The 16,558-nt window shown below is 53.0% G+C and overlaps 2 protein-coding genes across 6 annotated transcripts in view; one reads left to right on the top strand and one right to left on the bottom strand.

The window, feature by feature from the left end:
* The first annotated feature begins 707 nt into the window (after positions 1-707).
* On the top strand, positions 708-11,414 carry ARAF (A-Raf proto-oncogene, serine/threonine kinase). Of its 4 annotated transcripts, none has more exons than XM_063660199.1 (17): positions 737-797; positions 2,229-2,309; positions 2,458-2,612; positions 2,776-2,879; positions 4,347-4,449; positions 4,535-4,689; positions 4,802-4,900; positions 6,177-6,333; positions 6,437-6,464; positions 6,539-6,684; positions 6,783-6,985; positions 8,268-8,444; positions 8,537-8,583; positions 9,090-9,208; positions 9,444-9,575; positions 10,429-10,563; positions 10,830-11,414. In XM_063660199.1, exons 3-17 carry the CDS (start codon positions 2,517-2,519, stop codon positions 10,962-10,964), a joined length of 1,836 nt encoding a protein of 611 aa, XP_063516269.1. In that variant the 5' UTR covers positions 737-797; positions 2,229-2,309; positions 2,458-2,516; the 3' UTR covers positions 10,965-11,414. The 4 variants fall into 4 exon arrangements, with proteins under 4 accessions (XP_063516268.1, XP_054327495.1, XP_063516269.1 ...); XM_054471519.2 differs by having other exon boundaries at positions 6,192-6,333; XM_063660198.1 differs by lacking the exon at positions 2,229-2,309 and having other exon boundaries at positions 708-797.
* The window catches only part of SYN1 (synapsin I), a 47,848-nt gene continuing 42,693 nt past the window's right edge, over positions 11,404-16,558 (bottom strand). The window contains exons 7-13 of one of the 2 annotated variants that reach the window (XM_054471518.2): positions 15,997-16,139; positions 15,831-15,905; positions 15,629-15,731; positions 14,634-14,780; positions 14,194-14,281; positions 13,508-14,096; positions 11,404-12,467 (exon numbers count right to left, since the gene is read on the bottom strand). In XM_054471518.2, the coding sequence (XP_054327493.1) occupies positions 12,440-12,467; positions 13,508-14,096; positions 14,194-14,281; positions 14,634-14,780; positions 15,629-15,731; positions 15,831-15,905; positions 15,997-16,139 (1,173 nt within the window). In that variant the 3' untranslated portion in view covers positions 11,404-12,439. Of the gene's footprint in view, positions 12,506-13,507; positions 14,097-14,193; positions 14,282-14,633; positions 14,781-15,628; positions 15,732-15,830; positions 15,906-15,996; positions 16,140-16,558 lie in introns of both variants that reach the window. The other variant, XM_054471517.2, reaches the window with a different exon arrangement.

Genomic DNA, 16,558 nt, shown 5'->3' on the forward strand with positions numbered 1-16,558 from the left:
CAAGTTTTCTAAAGGAAATGCTCTAAGACAGACGTCTTTCTTTTTTGACACCAGGGAAAATTCGATTTTTAAAAATTTGTGTTTACCCCACAATACCTCCACACATTGACTGGCATCGTGCTCCGTTCCAGGTCCGCACTTCCCTCTTCACCTGGCCACCTGTGACTAGTTTTTCATAGTCCTAATCAACCCCATTCCTAAAGGAAGCCTCCCAGACAGCAGGCCGCCCCTCCTAGGGCCAGTCCCCCAGCCCCCGCCACACCAGAGACCCGCTGTCCTCAAAGGCTATGAACTACAGTCTCCTAGAGCTGGTGAACATCGCCGATCATTTGTTCTGATTCCAACCCATTTCAAAGATGGTAAAACTGAGACACAGGAAAATCATAAAAGGGTGCTTAGGGCACTGGCCCAAAAAGGGTACTTAAGGATTTCTCCGCCCAGATGCCAAAGCCCTAAGGTCAGCCCCAAATGACCTTAAAAAGTTCTGCTTTATACTTCTATGCCACTATTGGGGTTAAAGCCCTAGACACGCAGGTCTTGCCTCAACTGCGCCTGCGCGAGTCAGGACGTGCGCTTGCCCCAGATCTTGACGTTTCAGGCGGCCCCTCCTAATCCGGAACACGACTCACATTCCGTTGGTCTTGCCTTGACGGACGTGACCCTGATCCAATAAGAGTGAAAGGCTGAGTCCCGCAGAGCCAATAACGAGAGTCCGAGAGGCGGCGGAGGCGGACTCTGTGAGGAAACAAGAAGAGAGGCCCAAGATGGAGGCGGCGGCGGCTGTAGCGGCGTGACAGGTGAGGGCGGGCCCGGGAGGGCTCGGTTTCTGGAGGGGCTGCTGGGCACGGGCAGGGAGCTCGGACCGAAAGCTCAGCTCCAGGATGGCTGCGCCTGGGCCCCGGCGTCCCCTGCCCGGAACCGGAGGAGTGGTTTGACCCGGGGCGAGACCATCGTCGACAGCGGGGGTGGGGTGGGTAACAGGAATAGGCGGGCAAGGCTGCGGGTGATGGTTTCGCCCGCTGCTAGTGGTGGTGCGCCTGCGCAGAGCCGGAAGCCCTTTGGTAGGCGGGACCCGACCGAGTGGTGCCGGGATTCCGTCTTAACCCCCCTAAGGTGTCCAATGACCTTTACTTACCAACTGCGGGGAGTGTGTGGAAACGCGGTTCACTCCCCGGTTTCCTTATTCTGGATCAGTGTCTGACCCCCCCCCCCCCGGGAGAATGTCAAGATTCTCGCCTCTGTAACCGCCTTCCATGATCCCTCATTCAGTTTAGACCAGTAATGTGCCTGTGACCCCTCACAGGTTGTCAAGGAGAATTTTGGAGCTCCCTCTTTACCTCCATTTTTCTCCCCGCAACACCATACCTTCCTTCTCCTTTTGCTATGACAATGTCTGGTGGTCCATCATTACCTCCCCGGTTCGGCTCAATGTCTGGTCATTTCCATTTCCACCCTTCTCCCCATTACAGCCCCTAGTGACGCCTGTTACATCTCCCTTCCGCATAGTATGTAGTGACCCCCTCACTATGAATTCCTCATCATAGAGTCTTGGGACTTCCATTAGCCACCTAACACGGTGTCTGTGGTCCTAACATCAACATTACACCCCAGGGCTTAGGGATGTCCACAATGCCCTTTAAGGACATGTTTGGTGCAGCCTCCATCTTCCCCAAACTGAGGGCAGTATCTGATAATCTTTTCTTTCCCATCACCCTGCCTGCGACTCCTCCCTCACCACAGTATCTGGCATTTCCCCCGTTCTCTGTTAAAAAGCCAGGACACTTTGGGAGGCTGAGGCGGGTGGATCACCTGAGGTCAGGAGTTCGAGACCAGCCTGGCCAACATGGTGAAACCCTGTCCCTACTAAAAGTACAAAAAACTAGCTGGGCGTGGTGGCACGCGCCTGTAGTTCCAGCTACTCAGGAGGCTGAGGCGGGAGAATGGCTTCAACCTGGGAGGTGGAGGTTGCAGTGAGCTGAGACCGTGCCATTGCACTCCAGCCTGGGCAATAAGAGCGAAACTCCATCAAAAAAAAAAAAAAAAAAAAAGAAAAGAAAAAAAAAAAAAACAGGACATTCTGTTCGTGTTTCTTATGTACCTGACAGCTCAGTGCAGTGTGTACTGACTTCCCCATTGGTCCCCAGCACAGCGTCTTGTGTGCTCCTGTACCCTCCAGGACAATATGCTCTGTTCCCCTTCCCTGTTCTCTCCCGCCCAACCCTGTGCAGTGAAGCTGAGACCTTGGCACTCAAGAGTAAGACAAGCAACAGGAGGGTCTGAGCAGAGGAGGAACTGGAAGGACTTCAGATGTGAGCAGGATCTCTTGGGCTGTCGTTTGAAAATTAGGCTGCAGGGGGCGACAGGAGCCTGGACTTTGAATTTTATTTTGTCCCCTGCCACTTTGCTTCTAGACTATCATTATTGGACCTCTGAATTCTTCTGTCTGCCTTCTTGTAGGAGCCCCATGGCACCTGCCCAGCCCCACCTCAGCCCATCTTGACAAAATCTAAGGCTCCATGGAGCCACCACGGGGCCCCCCTGCCAATGGGGCCGAGCCATCCCGGGCAGTGGGCACTGTCAAAGTGTACCTGCCCAACAAGCAACGCACGGTGGTGAGTCATGGAAGCAACATGGCAGGGGCTGTGGATGGACCCAGTTGTAACTCTGGGATCAAAAGGGTGACAACAGTTGGGGGAGGCCTTTGCAGAAGGATGGGAACATCAGCTGCGGCTTCTGTTGGGCATTGAGGACCCCTACATCTGCACATACACACAGGTGACTGTCCGGGATGGCATGAGTGTCTACGACTCTCTAGACAAGGCCCTGAAGGTGCGGGGTCTAAATCAGGACTGCTGTGTGGTCTACCGACTCATCAAGGGGTGAGTGTGGCAGCCCCACGCCCACCCACTGGGTGTCCCACCTCCCATCCCCTCCTCAGTCATTTGATTCCTTCTGTACTTTATCACAGAGTCTTCCATTAGTCTTCCCTTAGTCTTTAGTCCCCCCTTATCTGCAGGGTACATGTTCCAAGACCCCCAGTGGATGCTTGAAACCACAGATAGTACCGAACCCAATTGCTATCAGTCGGAACATGTTTCTATTCTCGTCTTCTACCCATAAATGTAATGCCTTTTCCGTCTTAACTAAGCACGTATCATGCACTCCGGCCATCACTTTTGCAATTTGAGGTATGACATCAAAACTAGCATGAATTTATTTTTCCTTCTTCACAATTCTAAAGATGGAAGATTCTTTGTTACAGTAGATCTCAGCAACCTCAGCATATGATTTTCTTTTAAGTCAAGCACCTTTACCTTTTTGCTTAAAGGAAGCACTTTACAGCTTCTCTTTGGCATGTCCGAATTGCCACCAACACTACTCTTGTTCTTTGGGGCCATTATTAAGTAAAATGGCGGTCACTTGAAGACAGCCACTATGATATTGAGTCAGTTGTTTGATAACTGAGCAGGCTACTAAGTGATGGGCGGTAGCGTAGACAGTGTGGATCTGCTAGATAAAGAGATGATTCACATCCTGGGTGGGATGGTGCAGGATTTCATCACGCTATTCAGAATGCATGCAATTTAAAACTTACGAATTGTTTATTTCTGCAATTTTCAATTTAATACTTTCCCACCCGGTTGACCACAGGTAACTGAAACCATGGAGAGTGAAACCACAGATAAGGGAGGACTACTGTAGTTCAAGTAATCTATGAGTTCATCCATCTTTTGTTTTGTTACTTCATTGGTTTATTGGCCTGTAAGGTCAGCAACTCATTCTCCCCTGGCCCCCAAGTCCTCACCCTGGTCCATCACTTCTGCCCAGATTTCATCTATTTTGTCTTTTCACGATGTCATGACTTCATCAGCTCTCTTCTTCCTCATTTTCCCCATTCTCTGTCTGCTGAGTTGGGTCTTGCTGACTTTATTTATTCCTCTCTCGTGGGGTTCCTTAATTTTTGATGCAGTTCACACACTGCACTTTATTTGTTTTTTCAGTGCCTCCTCAGCCCCCTTTTCAGGGGCTGGCTTAGCACTTCTAAGATGTAGTTGTTTAGTTTCATTTGCTTCTCCCCTTCCGTTTCAGAGCATGGACTCTTCACACCGTCCTGCCTCTCATTACCCTTGTGGCCCAGCGCCAATCACTTTATCCCTCTGAGCCTGTTTCCCCATCTGTAAAGTTGGGGCAAGGATAGTGACTAATTTCTAGAGTTGCTATAATGAGAATTAAACATGCCAGACATGACCCTGTGGGTAGCAGGCTTGGAGGGACTTGTGGGGCTTCCCTGCCTCCCCATGGCCCCTGCCCAATCTCCCACTCATTCCTTTCCATGCCCCCTGCAGACGAAAGACGGTCACTGCCTGGGACACAGCCATCGCTCCCCTGGATGGCGAGGAGCTCATTGTCGAGGTCCTTGAAGATGTCCCGCTGACTATGCACAATTTTGTGAGTGCAGGGTGGATGGTGGGGGTGGACTATGGTGGGGGGTGTCCTTGACCAGGTCTCAAACCTCCCTGCTCTGCGGCATCAGGTACGGAAGACCTTCTTCAGCCTGGCGTTCTGTGACTTCTGCCTTAAGTTTCTGTTCCATGGCTTCCGTTGCCAAACCTGTGGCTACAAGTTCCACCAGCATTGTTCCTCCAAGGTCCCCACAGTCTGTGTTGACATGAGTACCAACCGCCAACAGTGAGCCCAGCCTGCGGTGGGTGGGGGGATGGGGAGCACAGAGGCCCAGCCACAAGGCCCTTACAGACAGCTGACCCGTGTCCCCTTGCTTTATACCCTTCATGCCCTCAAGGTTCTACCACAGTGTCCAGGATTTGTCCGGCGGCTCCAGACAGCATGAAGCTCCCTCGAACCGCCCCCTGAATGAGTTGCTAACCCCCCAGGGTCCCAGGTAGGGATGCCTTAGCTGAAGGGCTGCTGGGGGAGAAAAAGATCTCGGGGCTCTTGTAGACCACGAGCCATACTTTATTCATTTGTTTACTTGACAAACATTTATTGAGCACCTACAAGTGTGAGTAAGGGCATGAAACTGGGACCTTGGGCAAGTCACCTCATTTCTCTGGGCCTCAGTTTTCTCATCTGTAAAGAGGGGATAATGATACTTTCTACCATATAAGGTTCTGGTGAGGCTTAAATGAGTTAAGACATGTTCAGTGCCTAGAATAGGATCTGGTACAGTGTAAATAATCAATTTTTTTATTATTAATTATAAATATATTTATAAGCATCTAACTACTTTGCTAATTCTTGTATTCTAGTATAATCATACTCAAGCCTTTCCATTTTGAAATATGTATTATTTTATCATAAATTACTTCACTTTTATTGCTTTTTTATGTTAAATATTATACAAAACTATAGCTATATTAAAATATATTATTGCTCTAATATATATTTTATGATGTGCATATTTTATGGTATATTTATGTTATTGTATCATGTTGTATTACATAATTTTATATAATGTAGAACATCATACATGTTTATATGATACATAAAATAAAGTTAGGGTATTATTTTAAATTATGAGTGTATGTGCATTAATTACCTTTGAGTTTCATTTCAGGATAGTGAAGGGGACATTAACGTATTTTTGTAACTTTACAATATGTTTAGCATATATCATGTATAACATGTATGTATAACAGAATATGGTGATATATTTTAAAACATTGCCATTTTTATATAGATGATACATATTATATAACATTTGAAGAGTACATGTAATTATAATATATAATTATAAAATATGATACATTCCCCTTTCACCACTATCTGTGTGGCCTGCTATCCTGCCTTTAGGCGTTTACTCCATTGTCACCTCCTCCTCAGAGAAGCCTTTCCTGACACTTTCTAGGAACACTTTGTGTCTCCTTATTTTGCTTTACTATTTTTCTTTATTGCACCTATCACCATCAGGCATATTATATATTTGTTTTTTATTTCAGCCCCACCAGGGCAAGAACTGTTATTTTGTTTTACAGTTTTATCTCCACCACCTAGAATGGTATCTGGCACACAGCAGGCACTCAATAAATGTTTCTTGAAGCAATGAATAATAGTACTGCCAGTGGACATTCGCTCTGTGTGAGCTAAATGCATGTTTATGGCTGGGGGTGGGATGGGGGGCTTTCTCGGTTCTCTGATTCCTGGCAGTGATTTCACAGCCTTTCCCCTGGCAGCCCCTGCACCCAGCACTGTGACCCGGAGCACTTCCCCTTCCCTGCCCCAGCCAATGCCCCCCTACAGCGCATCCGCTCCACGTCCACTCCCAACGTCCATATGGTCAGCACCACGGCCCCCATGGACTCCAACCTCATCCAGGTTGGTGCTGTGGGGGACAATGCCGGGGACCACAGGGCAGAGGGGAGCGCCATCCCTGTTGGCCTCCATGCCCTCTTTTTGACTCCTGTCCCTCTTCTTCTAGCTCACTGGCCAGAGTTTCAGCACTGATGGTGAGTCCCCCGTGCCTGTACCCTGACCCCCGCCGCCCCACTTACCTCCATTCACATCCTCTCTGCAACTGCAGCTGCCAGTAGTAGAGGAGGTAGTGACGGAACCCCCCGGGGGAGCCCCAGCCCAGCCAGCGTGTCCTCGGGGAGGAAGTCCCCACATTCCAAGTCACCAGTAGAGCAGCGCGAGCGGAAGTCCTTGGCCGATGACAAGAAGAAAGTGGTATGCTCGAGGGGGATCCTTTTGGGGCCACCAAGGCTGAGTGACGTGGGATGAGGGATGTGGGCAGGCCTCTTAGATGCCACCCATCTGGCCCACAGAAGAACCTGGGGTACCGGGACTCAGGCTATTACTGGGAGGTACCACCCAGTGAGGTGCAGCTGCTGAAGAGGATCGGGACGGGCTCGTTTGGCACTGTGTTTCGAGGGCGGTGGCATGGAGATGTGGCCGTGAAGGTGCTCAAGGTGTCCCAGCCCACAGCTGAGCAGGCCCAGGCTTTCAAGAATGAGATGCAGGTGCTCAGGTGAGGTGGCATGTGTGCGTGGATGGGGGTGGCAGGCCCGGCCTTGGCATCTCTCTGGGAAAAGGCCATGCTTGGAGTGCTTCCTGGACATCACCTGTGTTTGTGTTGTTAAACCATCACCAGAAGTTGTTTCTCTGTGAAGGGCGTCCCTTTCCCCTCTGGGAAATTAGTATGTTTAGAGGACCTGTGATCATGCAGTTGTTTGTGTTTGGGTTATTAATGAATGATTCTGCCTCCAAAATGTGGGTCTTCACATTTGCCTGCTGCGAACTGGGTCTGTGTGTGGGCCACCATTCTTGTTACTGCATTGCCAGGAAGTCTTCCATCTTTCCTTCCCCTCTGCTTGGACTACAATGGTAATGTTCTGTTTATAGTGTTGGTTCTTGTTATTCATTAATTCTAATACCTTGATTTAAACAATATTATCATCACCATAATCTAATCATTGCTTAATTATTATAATTGCTATAATATGCAATCAATACAGTATTCATCTAGTCACGCTAAGAAAGCCAGGTGTCTCCTTTTTGCTGCTATAGTTACTATGTAGCATAGTACTGTATACCTATATACTACAGGTAGTACTGGATAGCTTCTACCAACCCTGGGGATGCCGGCATGGGCTTTTCCTCTCTGTCAAATGGGCACAATTGTGTTACAGAGAATAAGGTAGCTAATGCAGTGATCAGTTTTACAGTTGAGGAACATGAGGCCCAGAGAAGTTAAATGTCTTTCCCAAGGTTGTACCTTGAGTACCTGGTGAGGCCTAGATTTGAACATGAGTCCAGACTCCAAGCTCTTTACCTCTAAGCTTCTCATGCTGCTGAACAGGCTCTAATCATCACATATCACCAATATTTTAATCCTGCATCTATCCATATTATATTGATAAATCAGTGAGGAAGGTTGGCATTCTACCTTCTCATCTGTGAGATGGTCACAGACCCAGGTAATGGTCAGAGTCAGAGGGGTGGGGGATGTTAATGATTAGAAATGCTGCTGTAGGCGGGGAGGGGGAGGGGCAGCAATTCCTCCCTCCTGCTTTCGTTGGGAGACTCGGATGGGGAAGCTCCGCATATAAGCCCACAGCAGAGAATCATAGCCCAGTAAACACATCTCACAAATTCATGGAATCTGGCAATGCTCTGGTCCTGAGTGCCCCAAAAGACAGGGTGAAAATGAATGACCGAAGAAGGTAAAGAACAGTGCCATTCCTGATGCTCGGTAAGTGACAGTCACTATTTTTCCTCCCCACCTCTGACACTGCCCTCCCTGCCTGCAGGAAGACACGACATGTCAACATCTTGCTGTTTATGGGCTTCATGACCCGGCCGGGATTTGCCATCATCACACAGTGGTGTGAGGGCTCCAGCCTCTACCATCACCTGCATGTGGCCGACACACGCTTCGACATGGTCCAGCTCATCGACGTGGCCCGGCAGACTGCCCAGGGCATGGAGTGAGCCTCCCAGCCTGGGGAGGGGTGGGGGGAAAGGGTGGGGAAAATGAGGTAACCCCCAGCCAATCCACCACCTGCCTCCACCCCCACAGCTACCTCCATGCCAAGAACATCATCCACCGAGATCTCAAGTCTAACAGTATCTATCTGTCCCTGGGCTGGGGTTGAGGTGGGGGCGTTAAGGGCTTAGAAGGATGCCTCTTGTGGGGGTTCTCGGAATTACAAGGGAGGGGCATGTGTCCCAGAGCTCCTTGCCAGGTGGCAGAGCTGTGGCCAGCGAGGGGTCTTTAATGGCAGTCTCTTAGAAGTCAGAGGTGTGGCTGGTTCAGATACTGTTCTTGGGGACTCTGGTTAGAGTCTGATGTGTGACAGTTGTGGAGGGCATTATGGTCAACATCAGAGGCATAGTGGGTTTGGGTGCCCTCTGAGGGGCTTCCTGTTCAGGAGTCACAGCGGAGCTGAGTGTGGGGGGCATTAGCAGGCGTTCCCTGCCCACGTCAAGACTGTGGATAGTTTGCGTGATATTAAGGGGCTCCTGGTCAGGATCAGAGGGATGAGTGGTATAGGGGCACCAATGGGAACCTCCCAGGCAGGGTGAGAGGCATGGCTATTAGGAGTCCCTGTAGTGGTCCTTGACCCTGGCGGACATCTTCCTACATGAGGGGCTCACGGTGAAGATTGGTGACTTTGGCTTGGCCACAGTGAAGACTCGATGGAGCGGGGCCCAGCCCTTGGAGCAGCCCTCAGGCTCTGTGCTGTGGATGGTGAGTTGGGCCAGGCTGGATGGGGGGCACATGGGGACGTGGGCTCCGGGATTGGGGTGTGTGGGGCCAAGTGGGGACGGGGATGCCTGTGCCAGATGTGGGTGTCTGGACTCCTCATGTCCCACCTCGTGTGGGTGGCTCTGAGTTGTACCCTGTGTGGCCAGTGGGATCTGGGACTGTGGACCAGCCATTTGCTGACCTCCGTGGTCCCCCTGCCCGGTCTGGCCTGTTGTAGGCAGCTGAGGTGATCCGTATGCAGGACCCGAACCCCTACAGCTTCCAGTCAGACGTCTATGCCTACGGGGTTGTGCTCTACGAGCTTATGACTGGCTCACTGCCTTACAGCCACATTGGCTGCCGTGACCAGGTGAGCCCCACACCTTACCCACAGTTTCCTGGGCTGAGGGATCCCCTCAGGCATCCATACCCCACATCCCCTCCTTTGCACTGATGAATGCCACACTTTCGCCAGAAACCTAAAATTTTCTAGGATAAGGACTCCCAGAATCCCTTGGGCTCCAGACACCTACAATAAATTCTCTGGGTCTCCCCTACCCCAACTTCCCTCTTCTCACATCCACAGCCCTCTGGGACAAAAATCTTTGAAGTCCAAAATGCCCCAAATCTCTATACCTAGAATCCCCCAAGGCCCCCAAATACCCCAAAGCCCTCTGTATCCATAGACGCCTATAGTCGTCTGCTCTGGGTACTCAAAATTCCCCAGATCCTCAAAGCCCAGATCTCATTTCTCCTAGCATCCCATTTCTCCCCAGAAACAGAACCCCTTTGTGCTTCTGGAATAGTCATGGACACCCACAGTCACCTAGGCCTTGGGTATCTAGCAGTCCCCAGGGCCGGGATACCTAGAACCCTCTAGGCCCCAGACCCCCACAGAAGTACAAGCTCCCCCAGACCCAGAACTCCATGTTTTCCTGAGACTCAGTACTTTCCAGGTCCCTAAGCCTCCTAGAAACCCGTGGGCCTATAATCCTCTGAGCCCCAGATACCTACAATCCTTGACAACCCCAAATTTAAATCCCTCTGTTCTGAAAGCAGAGAATCCTCCCAAGTCCTCAAGAACAGAGAATCCTCTGGGCCTTGATACTGACAGTACCCCAGCTCACTAAAAATGAACCTTCCAAGTCCCTCAATACAAAATTCCTTGGGCCTCCAAGCCCCTGACCCCAGATCACCCCTTTCCTGCCCCCCTCTGCCCCCAGATTATCTTTATGGTGGGCCGTGGCTATCTGTCCCCGGACCTCAGCAAAATCTCCAGCAACTGCCCCAAGGCCATGCGGCGCCTGCTGTCTGATTGCCTCAAGTTCCAGCGGGAGGAGCGGCCCCTCTTCCCCCAGGTGGGCTGGGTAGGGGGGCTGCACGCCTTGGGTGGGTGACTCTGGGATAGAGGAAGACTGAGATGGAGGCAGATGTGAATATGAAAGCTCAGAGGTAGAGTGTGTGTGTGTGTGTGTGTGCGTGTGTGTGTGTGTGTGTTTCGCCATGAGGCTGGGTTCTGGGGCTGTGTTGTGTGTGTGTGTGTTTCGCCATGAGGCTGGGGTCTGGGGCTGTTGGGATGCCCATAGGGCTCTAGACACCCTTCCTCACCCCCACCTGCCCTCAGATCCTGGCCACAATTGAGCTGCTGCAACGGTCACTCCCCAAGATTGAGCGGAGTGCCTCGGAACCCTCCTTGCACCGCACCCAGGCCGATGAGTTGCCTGCCTGCCTACTCAGCGCAGCCCGCCTTGTGCCTTAGGCCCCGCCCAAGCCACCGGGGAGCCAATCTCAGCCCTCCATGCCAAGGAGCCTTGCCCACCAGCCAATCAATGTTCGTCTCTGCCCTGATGCTGCCTCAGGATACCCCATTCCCCACCCTGGGAGATGAGGGGGTCCCCATGTGCTTTTCCAGTTCTTCTGGAATTGGGGGACACCCCCAAAGACTGAGCCCCCTGTCTCCTCCATCATTTGGTTTCCTCTTGGCTTTGGGGATACTTCTAAATTTTGGGAGCTCCTCCATCTCCAATGGCTGGGATTTGTGGCAGGGATTCCACTCAGAACCTCTCTGGAGTTTGTGCCTGATGTGCCTTCCACTGGATTTTGGGGTTCCCAGCACCCCATGTGGATTTTGGGGGGTCCCTTTTGTGTCTCCCCCACCATTCAAGGACTCCCCTCTTTCTTCACTAAGAAGCACAGAATTCTGCTGGGCCTTTGCTTGTTTATTTTGTTTCCCGACTCTTCTCTTGGGGTTCAGAGTCACTGAGGGGTGGGGTGAGTCCAGGCAAGGAGTGGAGGTCAGAGGGAGGTGCGGACCATATAAACAGCGTCACTGCACGCATCACCACAGGCGGCACGATGAACGAGGACCACATATGCCAAGCACGGCACAAAAGGAGGCCACGTCAGTCACAGACACAGACATCACGGCAAAGGTGGGGAAGCGGAGACCACTGGCCTTCCGTGTGCAAAGGATTCTGGGAAGATGGGTGGAGTTTGCATATTTAAAGACAGCTGTCAGAGGCAGGAAACTGGGGAGGGGGTCCCTGGGGGAACCGAGGGGTCCTGGAAGTGGGAGGAGCTCCCAAGGTATTGAATGAGGTTGAGGGGAGCTGGTGAAGGGAAATCCTTGTGGGGCTAGGTGTTGGGTGGCATTTGAAGATATGGATCTTCAGAGGGATGGAAGATCCATGGGAAGGGGCTCAACAGTAGGGGTTTCTTGGGGATTTGGAAAATTGTGATGGGAAATAGGTGTGCTGGGGAGATTTGGGACCAAAAATAGGGTTTTCCAGGAACTTCAGGGCTCCAGGAAGGGATTCTGCAATGGGTTGCCTGGTATTTGGGCACTTCCAGGAAGGAAAACGCCCTCTGGGGAAACCAGGGGCAGAGGTCTTCAGGAATCTGGAGGTCCTAAAACAGAAGTAGATCCTGAAGTGACCAGGAGTGGGGTTCTAAAAGGACTTGGGGATTCCACATGTGAGAACTGGATTTAGGGCCAGGAGGAGTCAGGTTTCTCAAGGTACTCGGGGATCTTGAGGAATGAGAGGTGGAATCTTGGAGAACCGGGAGATGGGTTCTCAAGGGATTTGGAGACTCCAAAAGTGAGAAATGGATTCAGGGCCCAGAGAAGGGTTGCCCAGGGATTTTGGGGTTCTCAGAGTGGGGTATCAGTCGGAGAAGAGGCTGGCGAAAGACTTCCTCAGGCTGCGGATGGTCTCAGCTTTCACCTCGTCCTGGCTAAGGCTGGGCCTGGGCGGGGCTGGCTCTGGAAGGTTGAAGGCATTGGTCAGAGACTGGGATTTGCTAGAGAGAGACAAGGTGGAGGCGTGGGAGGAAGGGGGAAGAGGAAGGGGAGGAAGGGGAGAGAAACACAACGTTACCCCAGGCCCAGCCCCAGCCCTGCCCCTCTGATCCTGGGGCTGTGCCTGTGACCTCCCCACCTGCCACCGTGGACCTGGACCCTAACAGATTCTCAAGGCTGGGAGGACTCAGGTGGAGTGGGTGGAGTCCTGGGCCAGAGAGGCGAGATCTGGGACAGGCTGGGAGGACTTGGATCCAGGGTGAAGTGTGGGATTCATGGCAAGAGTCCTGGGCAGAACCTTCTCTGTGAATTCTTGGCTAGTTTGACACAAAGGGGAAGATGAGCAGGGAGGTTTCCAGTCTAAGGGTGAGGTGTCTAGGAGGGCATAGAAAGGGCTTGGACCAAGTACAGGCTGTTGGGCAAGTCAGCCTAAGGCAGAGCAGCTGGGTGGGGCAGAGAGGACGTCTGAGCTGGGATGGGAGTTGGAATGGACCAGAAAAGGCAGATGGGTGATGATTCGCGGGGAGACTGAGATGGGCCAGAAGGATGTGAAGGAGGAGGAAAAGTATGAGGATGGAGTGGGAAGAGCCAGATGATAGGAGGACTAGGACTCGGGCCAGGAGTTTTAGGGATGGGTTGGGAGGGGGAGGGCCAGTTTGGCAGGGAAGGCTCTGGGCTGGGCAGGAAGTTGCAGAGGGTGGGTCAGCCAGGTGCCTGGGAGGCCCTGGAGGAGGAAACTTTCCCAGGGCCTATGAGGAGGAATTCGAACTGAGTGCAGTTTCTCTGGGATTCTGGCACCAAATTCCTGGGGTGGGGGTGCGGAGCCTCTGGTGGGCCGGGAGGAGCGAAAGCTTGGGGGAAGGGCTTGGCTCAGGCTGGAGAGAGTTCGTGGGACCCCTGCATAGGACCTGGGTCTGAGGAGCAAGGGAGCTAGGGCTGCTCTACTGGGGCAGCGGCCCGCTTTGTGAGCAGCAAGGCGAGGGCTGCTGTAGGGGTCCCCTTACTTGAGCTGGGGGTGCGGAGGTCCCCCTGCAGCGGCGGTGGCGGGTGGCGGCACGTCCTGGCTGGGTTTCTGGGCCAGCTGTGGCTTGGGACGTCCAGCGGGGCCCGGGCCGCTGGGCCGAGGCTGCTGCGTGGTGGGTGGCCCAGTGCGGGGCACGGGACCCGCCTGGCTGGCCTGGCGTGTGGGGCCGGCTGGGCCTGGGGGTTTCTGGGGCGGGCCCTGGCGCTGCTGCCCGCCCGGTGGGGCCCCAGAGGCCTTTGGCGGAGCCGGGCCAGAGACGGATGTCTGACGGGTAGCCTGTGGGGGGCCCGCCTGGCGCTGGGGAGACGGAGAGGCGGGCGGGCGGGCTGCTGGAGGCGCCCCGGGGCCTCCCGCCACCGGCCGGGATTGGCGGCCTTGACCCTGGGTCAGCGGCGCGGCCTGGGACGCGGGCTGCTGGGGCGCTGAGGTGGGACTTGGAAGGCGCTGGGGCAGGGGGCTGCCAGCTGGGGGTCCAAGGCCTGAAAGGTGCTGCTGGCCCTGCGGGGGCGGGCGCTGCTGCAATGGGGGTCCCTGGCGCTGGGGGCCTGGACCCGGCTGTGGAGGGCCGCCTGGGGGACAGAGGGAGAGAGAGAGCACACGTGAGAGTGAGCGGGTAAGAGATGGCGGGCTGAGGGAGGGGACTGCGACCGCCATCCTCTCGCTTACCCTGTGGTGGGGGTCGCTGCTGAGCCGGGGGCCCTGCGGGCTGCTGGGAGGTCTGGCGGCCCAAGGGCAGGGCCCCTGGGGACGGAGTCTGCGGCAGAGGAATGGAGCAGGAGAGGTTAAAAATAGTTACCAGCCAGTGGAGCATCAGCCAATGATGACACAGGTTCCCTGTGCGCTGGGTGTTGCCCCACTTGTGGCTGAGCTGAGGGTACGCTGGGTTGTGGGGTGGGGGACCTGTTCCCAGGGGTGGGGCAGGGAGGTGCTCAGGGAAGTCAGGGCAGCAGCTGCTTATCAATGTTTTAAACAACTGGCAATCGCAGCCACATGTGTGCAAAGGTGATGCTGTGAGCCTACAGATTATCAGTTTCATGGCACAGCATGACCCAGGGCCGGCCTCCCCACACTAGCTCAAGCCACTAGCTCAGCGCCAGGGGCCTGACCTGGCCATGGGAGCCTCTGCCAGGGGAGGCATCCCGCTGTCGCTGCCGGGGCAGGGCCTGAGCCATCTTGTTGACCACGAGCTCTACGATGAGCTGTTTGTCTTCATCCTGGTGGTCACCAATGAGCGGCATGGAGGAGCCCACCACCTGGGGGAAGGAAAGGGGAGAAGCAGGCCTCGCACCTGAGGCAGCAGTAACACCATGCTTTCAGTTGGCCAAGGGCATGGCGGCCGCTGAGCCCCAGTGTTTGAGGCACTGATTGTGCACGGTGAGGAAGGCTTGTCTGTTCCAAGGTACCTTACAGCTTAGAAGGTGCTTCAGAGCAGGGCTCAGCAAATTAGGGCCCATGGGCCCAACCTGGCCCACCACCTGGTTCTGTATGACCCATGAGCCTAAGGATGGGTCTTTAAATTTTGTAACAGTTGAAAAAAATCGAAAGATTTTATAACATGCGAAAATGGCATGAAATTTAAATTTCAATGTCCATAAACAAAGTTTTATTGGAACACAGCCACACTTATTTTTTTAACATATCGTCTATGGCTGCTTTTGCAGAGTTGAGTAGTTACAGCAGAGGCTACGTGGCCTACAAAGCCTAAAATATGTACCGTCTGCTCCTTTACAGAAAATGTTTGCCGATCCCTGCTTCATGGTTTTCTAGGCGCTTTGTCCTTTCCAAAATGCTTTGCTGTTGGTCCAGTTCGCAGAATACTTTAAAGGTTACTAAGTGCCTCGCCATTCACCAAGATGTCTCGATTCGCAGAGCACTAAACAATCTAATAAGGGTTTTGCTAGTCATCAGGGACGTGCAAGTTCAGTCTAGTGTTCTGCCATTGCAAGGGATGGCCCCTTCGAAAGTTTGCCAGGCACCTTACAGTGTACTAAGCACATTGCTGTTGGCTGAGGACCTCTGTGCCATGGAGTGCTTCAGTTTGCACTGCTGCTGCCTGGCATCTGTTCCTCCCTCTGCCCCACCTACCCCTGGGTGCTCATACCTCAATGATGTGATCCCTTCCGTCCTTGCCATGTAGTGCTTCCACTGCGCAGATGTCCAGTCCCCCAAAAATCTCCGAGCACGTGTCCACCCACAGCTTGTATCTGCCAAGGCAAAGGGCAGGGAAGCCTGTCAGTCTCTCACCTGAGCTGCCGTGCTCCCACCCCCCTCTTCCCCTCACACCCTGAGTTCAGGCTGCCCACCTGTCAGACATGGCGATCTGCTCCAGCATCGCAGAGCCAGTGTTGGTCTTCCAGTTCCCTGACACTGACGTCCTCCTGGGGAACAAGGGGACAGAAGCTCAGGGGTGCCTCGGCTGCATGAGGCAAGGCAGGGGATCCCTCTCAGGGCCTTGGTCTCTCCACTCACATGTAGGCCTTGTAGTTCTGCCCAATCTTCTGGACACGCACGTCATATTTGGCATCGATGAAGGGCTCGGCAGTGGCATACGTCTTGGTGAGTGCCACGACACTTGCGATGTCCTGGAAGTCATGCTGGTTGTCAACCTTGACCTGTGGACGTGAGGGCAAGGATCAGGGCCTGGTCAGGATAGGGCAGCTGTGGGGAGTGGGGGTGCGTGGGGGAACATGTACACATGACACACAGGTGAGGCGAGTACACAAAAATTAGGTGGACATGCCAAGGCGCTCAAGCAGGCACGACTGTGGGTCTCCTGTTTTGTACGTGAGCACACAGGCACAAAGTTGGGTGTGTAGAATACTGAGCATACCAAAATGTATTGAATTGTCTACTTTAAATGGGTGAGTTGTAGGGTATGTGAATTATCTCTCACTAAAGCTGTGAAAAAAACTGTGTATACACAATATACTAATATAGGCATCCAGACACAAAATCAATTGTACACACAACATGCTAAGATACAGAAACTCGGACACAAATTACAAGTCTACTTTCTACGTACACAGAGACA

This window comes from Pongo pygmaeus, chromosome X (genome assembly GCF_028885625.2).
Source record: "Pongo pygmaeus isolate AG05252 chromosome X, NHGRI_mPonPyg2-v2.0_pri, whole genome shotgun sequence".
Classification (NCBI taxonomy): domain Eukaryota; kingdom Metazoa; phylum Chordata; class Mammalia; order Primates; family Hominidae; genus Pongo; species Pongo pygmaeus.